The following is a 9,868-nucleotide window of genomic DNA, read 5'->3' as shown; positions in this document are numbered from 1 at the left end:
GGCTGAGATAATCGCAATAACGAATCAAGAAATTGACATTTGGATACTAAAACGAGAGAGAAATTTCCACCCCGTCTGATCCTCCGACGAAGAGAAGGAAGGAGAATAGCAGGCAATTTGTGAGAAACTGGTCCGCCAATTTCGTTTTCGAACAATGTTACCCCTCAGTATTACCTTCCTCCTGCTGCTTTGGGTAGCACGCCCCAAGCCCCTCACCCTCAGAGACGATTCCCTCCCCCCCCGGGTCGTCTCTTTCCCTCATCTTTCCGGAAGAGGATACTCCCAGCGTCCCTCAGCGTCCAAATTATGGCCGTTGAGATTCATCTAAGAGTGCATGATGTGACATATTATTGTGCTATTAAAAATTAAAAATAAGTTTTATTTATGTTGTAAAATTTTTTACCAGCTTTGATTTTTTTTAAAAGATTTTTTTATTATGGAATATCCAATTTTTGCACCTAGTTTATTTCAACTAGAGAATTTATGAGAGACCCCAATAAATTTTACAGTTAAAATAAGTATTTCTGGTTCTATTTATAAAGTACTTTTAACATATTTTACACAAACCAAGAAAAACCTTAAACTGGATTAACTCTTTGTTAAAATATAGCAACTTTTTTACTTTATTTCTATTTAATATATACACCTTTTAAAAAAAACTATATATACTATAATAAATTAAGGATAATATGGTACGTTCATGATAAAAATTTAATGAATTAACTTATAAATAAAAATAAAAAAAATCTTCTCTCCCTATCTTATAAATAGAATGAGAGGAGGAGGTCCAAAAATTTAAGTGTTCCACTCCCAAAGAATTAGTCAAATTTATTTTTAATTTTTAATAGCATGATGATGTGATATATTATGAGCTCTTAGATCAATCTGGATGCATCACATTGAGACGCTGAGGGACGCGGAGGCCGCTAAGAGGATCCAGACCCCATCTTTCCTTTTCAACCATCCCATCTTTTTTTATTTTTTTCCGCCTGAACCATCCGATCACATTTTAATGGTTAAAATTTAATCGTTTATAAAATATTATCATTTTACTTTTGCAGTTTTAAATTATTCATACTAAATTTTAGTTGTTTGAATTTGATTATTTATTTTTATACTCACTCTAATATTGAATATATAAAAAACAATTAATGAAGCTCCTCTTTAATCATTTACAATAAATGAGAAGAATTTGAGAAAAAATTATGAGGTTAAAATATATATTTGGTTTTTTTATATTTGTATCAAGTTTTATTTTAGCTTTTTAAGTTTATAAAATATATTTTGAGTCCTTTAATTTTAAAACGGTTAGTTTTATCTAACGAAAAATGCTGACTCATCGAATGGTAATAATGATTGTACAACTGACAAAACATGTTTCCATTTTAATTATTTAAAAAATAATTAAAAAATTCCTAGGTTTTGTAATTCGCTGCCTCTTTCATGTTCTCTCTTCACGGACGAGCTCCTTTCCTCCCATCATCTTCATTTCAGCAATTCCAGCCCCTTCCCTCTGTTATTCACCAAACCCCCTTCATTCAAAATTTCAAGCTTAATTTCTCCTGTTGAATGTTCATTAGTGCCACCTTCTTAAGGTAGAAGAAGCCGCCACAAAAGCAGTGAGCTCCAGATGTCGGCATAAGATGACTTGCACGCAAGGCATCGTTATCTTTTATTAAACTTTAGATGAAGTAGTTTAATTGTTTTTTTGGGGCCAACATAGAGGAAGTAGTTTAATTTTAAAAAAAAAAAATTCCAGCATCAGAAAATGAATATCTTAATTGATGAAATATTGTTCTAATCATTAGAAAAGAAATATGATAAAGTCGGAAAAAAATGATGAGGAAGGAAGAGCAGACCTTGTAAGTTGTGACAGTTTCTTTTCCCCTCAGCCTTAGGTATTCTTCTATTAGAAGTAATTATATTCAAGATACTGTTAGGCACTAAATATGGATACGTTAGTATCATTATCATTATCTTCGAGCAGGAATTCAAACCTTAATTTACCATGTTATAAGAAACTAGTCTATTTTGTTAGAGCCAACTCACTTTAGTTAGTTGTGTCAGTTGTATAACATTAGTTACTTGTAATCTACACAAAGCCCACAAAACAGGAAAGCTCTCATAATTTTTATAGGCAAACATATATATATTTAGTCCTTTATGCTCCTCATATTTTTAATATAAGATTTAATTAATTAATTTGGGTATATTAAAGATGTTAGTTAAATTAGCTAATATGATATATTTTTTCTAAAACATTCTAAACATTTTTCTTAATTCTTTCTTCTCTCTCCTACTTGATTATTGTTGGGGGGACATCAATAGGGTTAGTTTGGAAAAAAATTGATAAACAAATTGATAAACAAATGAAATAGGTCTTACATATAGAACTAATATCAACTCTCTAATTAGTTCCTATATTAAGGATCCGAGGAGAACTAGATTTCAATTTGATTTATTAATTTTAAAAAGTGCTTTTTTAATTTTTAAACCCTAAAATTATTAGGTTCAAATGTTTTTTTTTGGTAACAATAATTATTGTTTTGAAAATTAAATTTAATATGTTAGTATTTGATAATATTTTATTTTTGTTAATGATTTTCACGTTAAATAACTATAAATATACTTTTTAAGATTAAAGAATTAAATTAAAATATTATATACAATTAAGAGATTAAAAATATAAACTTTTTCCCCCAACCATTCAATCAACACCACATATTGATATTTTCAGTTTTTCTCCCTCTTGGCTGCACCATAGGATTCAATTGAGAACCCCAAGTAATCAATTGTTTTTCCACCTAATAAGGCTGTTTTTTTTTTTTTTGGCTTTATCAACATTTTTTACTAAATGAAGCCATTCTATGTAATTAATTACTATTATAAAAAAAGGGAACAAAATAGTAAGGAGCTTTACAAAAGCGTGGCTACCACTTGCTTCTTTTTTTTTTTTTGTTAGGCACATGTATCCTCTTATTAAAGGTAGAGTAAAATACTATAACCTCTCTTGCATTTTGTCTTAATTACACAGACCTCTCTTTCATTTTGAAAATATATACTTAAATCCAAACTGTTAACTCCGTTAACCATATTTCAAAAAGATTTTTTAATACAAATTTATATTGAAATACTTTCTATTTACTAAATTACCTTTCATAATACTAAATCTCAAAATCTTGGTTAAAATTATATTGAAGAATTTAAGATTTTCTCCTTTACCTTAATTTTTTTTATTTTAAAAAATTGTTGTTTGTTTAATGTTTTTATCGTATTGGGCCAAAAAATTAAGTAATTTAGTTAATGCAAATATAAATTTAAATGATTTATATAAGTTTCCAAACTCGCATAATTTATATTATTTGATAAGAAAATAAGCATTCAAAATATTTTCTGGCCATTTTTTTAAAAAAAATCTTAAGTTTCAATATTTCATGAGAAACTAAAATTGTATAATTCTATAATATAATTGAAATTAAAAATTTTATAACATTAAAAATTTTGAAAATACATGTATTATAATTATTTTTTGTTGTATCACAAATTATTTTTTTATAGATATAACTGTTTAAATAACATTTATGTTAAAGATGGATAATTTGATCAAAATAAAAATTTAAAAGTCAAACTTAACGATCAACTAATGGTTGAATAAATGGAAATTAAATCTTAACAACATAAGGGAGGTTTCTGTAACATATATTTTAATTTGAAGAGAAGTTTATAAACATTTTCAAAATATAAGAGAGGTTTCTGTAATTTAAGTAAAATAGAGGAGTGGTAAATATATTTTACTCTTAAAAGTAATTATGTTCAAAATATTATGAGACATTAGATATAAACACTTCTCCTAATAAATATTTTAATATTAATTTGTCAAGTTGTGAACAACTAATACCTTCTTCTGCTAGACCAACCTCTAATTGTGCTTTACACATTGCTAGAGTTGGCAAAAAAATTTAGAAATCGTTGGAATCTGAATAATTTCAATTTGGATTTGGAAGAATGTGATGCTTTTCTGGTGGAAGAAGAATTGCTGAAGGAAATAATAAATTGGTAGATGTTTGCATTACTTGTGCCTTTTTTGTGACCACATTTGCTTGGGAAGGTTCAAATCTTATATAGACACGCATTATATTTTAACAACATTAAATCTCATATATTAAGATTAATATCACCCTGTCTTTTTTTAACTTTTTAAAACATTATCTCTTCATCGTTGTCAATATTATCAATATACCGAAAATCTATTAATATATGTATAAAACTATGTATAATAGAAGTTACAAAAAAATCAGAATATTCACATACCATAAATAACATGTATGATTTATTTTTCAAATTTTATAATTAGATGATGGTTAAAAAAAACGGAGAGAGAATGTTTTACATGCTGTGCACTGGCTTATTTTTCAACTCAAGAAATACCATAAAATTCACATCGTAAACATACTACATATACAACCAATTTATTATGATAATGCATTAAAAACAAAATTAATCGTCACGTTAGAATTAACCGTCACGTTATACACAAATCCTAATTAACTAACAATTGACTACCAATTATAATATTTGATACCTAAGAATACAAAGCTCTCTGTATCAAAAAAAAAACAAAGCTCTCAAAAGATGCTTAGACATAGGAAAACACATCCTTCTCTTGCACTGCGAATGGAAAATTCGGTGTGGCTTAGCTTGCCTACAATACACAAAGTAGAAAAAAATTAAAAGTACTTCTCCGATTTTTAATATAAGAACCAATTAGGGGTTAGATTTTGTCATAAATATAAAACTCATTCATCTTATGTTTCGTATTTATCTTTTCTTTTTTTTTTAAATTAATTCACCTAACTTGCAAATTTTGATATATAATCTAACGTACTGGACTATTTTAAGTAAACCATATTATATTTGTTATAATTAGCTCATTTATTTGACTTCCTTACTTTACCCATATCAGTTAAGTATCTCTTATAACGATCAGATATAGTAATAAAAAACCATGAGACGACAATTAACAATAAGAGGAAGTACAGGTTCACCTTGTCCTTCTTGTGCAATTGATCTTCTCTTTGAACCTTCTCAAGTGCTTCTTGGGTGGTTCGTTGGGATGAGAAGCTACTGCTCTTCGTTTCAGCGAAGCTCTTGAAGCATTCATGGAACGCAAAGGAGACTTGAATTGAACATTTTCCATACTTGTCTGTTGCTTATTGACATAAATACCACAGTTAATTATGGACATATCAGCTGGTGAGTCAGACGTAACTTGTATGTCCGCATCATTCCATTCCAATCCCAAAAACTTATTAAGCTCCTCCAACTCTTCTTCACTAAAATCACTTAGTAGATCATAGAAGAATACATGAGCTTGATATCCTACAGAAAGCACAAAACGACCCTTTTCTCTTGCATCACGATCACTTTGTACCCATGGCATTTTTTTACTGCCATTGATCCTCATAAAAACTTCTAATGTGTATATCCCACTTGTGTTTGCCTTCCCTGTCTCGTATGCGATGAGGACATGTGGGAAATTTCCACGGACACGAAAAGACAATTTGCCACCTTTACAACAAAAGTGTAACCAATCAGGAAATGATATTGCTGGCATAACGATTTCCACGCGAAAGCCCTCTTTTGCCTGATTCATCAAAACAGTAGCAACCAAAGGCATTTACTTACTGATTTGAATGAGAGAATACACGTTTGAAAGAGAAATCTATAAAATAGCAAGTGAATAAGGAAATCTATATAAAAAGAATGAGAAGAAACCTGAGACCATAAATGACGTATCGACTCCAAAGTTAATGACATGCACTTATCTGCAGCTATGCTCTGCAGAGTTAATGGTAACTCTGGTATGTCTCTTAGCCTCTTGCAGGCACTCAGATCTAGTCTCTCCAAATAAGCACACTCCTTAATGCACTCGGGAAGGTATACAAAATCATTCCCTGATAGATTTAAGTATCTCACATTTCGAAAACATTTCAGAATTAGGTGAAGATCATCCAATAGACCACAATTTTGGAGTTCCAAGCGATCTAAATTCGTGCAGCTAATAGTTGGTGGTTGGCTCTCTTGCATTAATTTCTTCAAAGATTTTCTTCCATGAGGTTTTATGTCTCCTAATAGAAGCACTCCAAGATTATGCAATGTCAATAAGCTGTTTGGAAGCCCTCTAAGATTTCTGCAAGATCTTAAATTTAAAGAACGAAGCCTTGGAAGATTTCCAATAGATGATGGGAGCTCATTAATAGCACTGCCTTCTGCATTAATATACATCAGTGGATCCATGTTTCCCACGATTTCTGGGAAGTACTTAAGACTCTTGCAATCACTAATATTAAACTCTTGAAGAGATGGCATCTTGATTTCATGTGGAAAGCTTGTGAGTTTGATGCATTCAAGAACGTCTAATTTCACTAGCTTGGAGAGAGATCCCACAGAATCATGAACTTCGATCAGACTGCGACATTCACGAAAGCTCAATGTTTTTAAATTTTGAAACTGAGACATGTCAGGGACTTCAATTATGAATTCACACTTTGAGAAGTCCAAATACGTCAAATATTCAAATCTCTGCAAAACAAATACTAGACTACTTAATTAACTGTAACTAATAAGAGATTCAGCAGGTTTGGTTCTTATAAAGGATTGGAATGAAATGAAATGTTGATAACCAAGATACTATCAAATTAAAAATGTTTGAATGAAATCTATTTCTTTATATTTGATCAAATACAAATAAAAGGGAAAGGATCTTCGCAAAAGAAAAATTAATATAACTTGAATCCGTGTAGGATAATAAATAATTGAGTAATTCTTAGAAGTGAGAATCCTTATTGATTAGGAGGTAGTTGAGTGTGCTGATTTCATAAAAGTAGGAAACGGGGCTTTGACAAAGAATCGTGTTTTTAAGATAAAGGATGAAAAATCTACCTCGAACGATACCTCCAAGCTGAAAGGACTGCCGTATATCTTGAGGCAAACTAGTTTTGGAGGCGAAAAATCTGGTGGCAAATTCATAGAAGGATATCCCTGCCAATCTAGTAATATTAAACTATTCGGAAGATATTTAGGACATGTCAAAAATTGAGTATTGCGAACAATGATGATTCTAAGATTATTCATCTTCTCAAAGGCTGAATCACTACATTTCACTTCTTCCTGGTGAGGTGGATCAAGTATTATTCCTTCAATATTGTTGCCTCCCTAGTATTCAAGTCCAAATATAGCAGTGTTAGATATGACCCAATTAGACAATTAATTTGTTGTTAATAGTACATGTAAAAGAACACAGATACAAGTAGAATCTTACTAAATTTTCATGTAGTACTTTGAGAACATCTTTGTAATACCATAATCTGCTGCGTTTGCCAGGATCCGATAGTGCTTCTTGCCTAACAATCTCTCTACCCATTTGTTGTATTAAATCATGCATGTACAAATAACCTTTATCATTAATAGTTATCAGAGATTTATCAACGAGAACTTCAATATAAAACCTTGCCCCACGATCCCAAGCTTCTAATATTGCTTCAACAAATTCCAATTTCTCCTCTTTGAAGAAGCAAGCAATATCTAAGAAAATACCCTTAGCACACTCTTGTAAACAATCATAACTTATCTTCAGGACATGATGAATTGTTCTTTCTGGAATCTCATCATATTGCTTCAATATAGATCTCCATTCCTCAATGCTTTTATGTGCCAAATTGGAGCCTATTACTTTCAAAGCCAAGGGAAGGCCACGTACATACCTTGTAACGTGAATGGACATATTTTTATAGCCTTTTGGAGGTTGGCTCATATGAAAGGCGTACCAACAAAAGAGCTCCAGAGAGTAATGCTCATGTAGCTTCTTCATTTCATATGCCTTTTTAACATTACATGCAATTAGCAATTGTTTGTTTCTTGTAATAATAATGATCTTGCTTCCACAACCAAACCAATCACATCCCCCTGCTAGTTGTTCCGGCTGTTCAACCTCATCAACATCATCAAGAACCAACAAAACCTTTTTGTGAGAGAGTCTATGTTTTATTTTTGATATTCCTTCATCAACACTGCCAAATTTCATCCCCTTCTCTTCAAGAATTTCTGATAGAAGTGTCTGTTGAAGGCGGACAATGCCCTTGTATTTCTTTGATGCTTCTTTTACATCAAACAAAAAACAATGACCTTCAAATTCGTAGAAGATTGAATTATAAATAGCTTTTGCAAGAGTTGTTTTGCCAATTCCACCAATTCCATGGACCCCCACCATACAAACACGATCATCAGATTTATTTAGAATTGACATCACCTCTTTTATGCGGGGCTCAAGTCCAACCATATGATCAGTGTTATGAAAGCGTTTAGGAGGCATTAGCAAATGCATCTTCGACAATCCTTTCAATAAACTTGTCTTCGTCTCTAAAGAAGCACAAATTCTGGTTTTAGCTTCATGAGATGATTTACTAAATATCTTCTTTTATATGTATTTTGGTCGTTTATCACATATTTTTCAATAAAATATTTTGATTCTTTAAAGATAGACTCGACTCGATATCAGTGAGCTCTCAACTTTTTCCTCCTTTCTCTATGCTAAAGTTTTACGGCTAAGATGGTAAGATTTAAGTAAAACTCAAAAGAATCCAGGATAAAAAGAACATCCAAGGAAAATAATAAAATATTAGACAAACATAAATTTCAATAAATTGTCTGCTTGATGCGTGATAAGATATCTTCTACTCAATTTCTCAAAAATGTCACATGCTCACTTTTGATGCAGAAGGATATATAATTATGTTAGTCTTTGGCATTATTTCACCGAATCTTAAATTTTAAAATTATTAAAACTAAAAATCTTCAAGACCCCAAGTTTACAGAAATCCAATAGTAATAGTCGCCGATCAAAAGTTCATACATCTTCAACAGCGTCTCATCTTATCGGCAACCATTAATTATTAAGCAAGAGTTTGAAAATTTCATATGCAGAAGGCAATTAGAAAATAGTATAAGGAAGCCTACCCATGATCGAAAAGCCATGCTGATGACAAACTAGCAGCTTCGGACAAAGCAGATCTCCATTTTCGCACTTTCTCCAAGTCATCTCTGAATCTATCTTCAAGAGTAGCCATGGCATCTCCGAAGCTGTTTCTCTGATATTGAACATCCAACGGATCTACCTTGTAAAACACGGGCATAACCAACTGGTTCTTCTGCTTCTTACACCAAATGATGTGGGCGAGTTCCTCTAGACACCATGTGGAAGTAGCATAGTTCCTAGAGAACACAATAATGGAAATCCTGGATCTCTCAATGGCTTTAAGAAGCGTAGGTGAGATCTCTTCCCCTTTCCCAAGCTTCTTGTCGTCGATGAAGGCGTTGATTCCTTTCCGACGCAAAGCTTCATAGAGGAAGACGGTGAAGGAGCGGCGAGTATCTTCACCTCTGAAACTCAGGAAAACATCATATCTATACTTGCTTTCACGGGAGAAGCCAAACAATGACGGTGCTACGATTTGAGTTGCCATGGCTATAATAGTCGCTACATTTGATCACCGGCCGGAGAAGTTTATAGGAAAGTGGTGGATCGGCTTAAAACAGAGCACGCGTTTGACCCGCCGGGGAGAAATTTCTCCAAAGCAAAGTGTTTAAATGCGTCAGAGATATTTTATGAAGAGCGTCTTATGGTCATACGTATCTTGTGGTCATGAAGGTATCTTAGTACGTGAGCTGCCCCGCTACTGGTCATCTAAATTTTTGGAGAGAATTACAATGAATTTTTATTTTAAAAAATAATTATTAAAAAGTCATAAAAATAACAACTTAGGCAGCCAACAACAACAAGTTCTACAGTAAAAATATAATTTCTGGGACT

General features: G+C 31.9%; 2 protein-coding genes across 2 annotated transcripts; both read right to left on the bottom strand.

The window, feature by feature from the left end:
* Positions 1 to 4,605: 4,605 nt before the first annotated feature.
* On the bottom strand, positions 4,606 to 8,383 carry LOC114727226 (TMV resistance protein N). The gene is made up of 5 exons (XM_028913927.1): positions 7,322 to 8,383; positions 6,943 to 7,215; positions 5,776 to 6,582; positions 5,046 to 5,644; positions 4,606 to 4,702 (listed from the first exon to the last, which is right to left on the bottom strand). Exons 1-5 carry the CDS (start codon positions 8,381 to 8,383, stop codon positions 4,606 to 4,608), a joined length of 2,838 nt encoding a protein of 945 aa, XP_028769760.1.
* Positions 8,384 to 8,825: 442 nt separating this feature from the next.
* LOC114727256 (TMV resistance protein N-like) lies at positions 8,826 to 9,552 on the bottom strand. Its single transcript, XM_028913957.1, has one exon. The coding sequence runs from the start codon at positions 9,519 to 9,521 to the stop codon at positions 9,012 to 9,014; it is 510 nt and encodes a 169-aa protein (XP_028769790.1). The 5' UTR covers positions 9,522 to 9,552; the 3' UTR covers positions 8,826 to 9,011.
* Positions 9,553 to 9,868: the final 316 nt, after the last annotated feature.

The sequence above is a fragment of the Neltuma alba genome, unplaced genomic scaffold (genome assembly GCF_004799145.2).
Source record: "Neltuma alba isolate B1F8T4 unplaced genomic scaffold, ASM479914v2 tig00012454_pilon, whole genome shotgun sequence".
Classification (NCBI taxonomy): domain Eukaryota; kingdom Viridiplantae; phylum Streptophyta; class Magnoliopsida; order Fabales; family Fabaceae; genus Neltuma; species Neltuma alba.
This window is presented reverse-complemented; position numbering and strand designations above follow the sequence as displayed.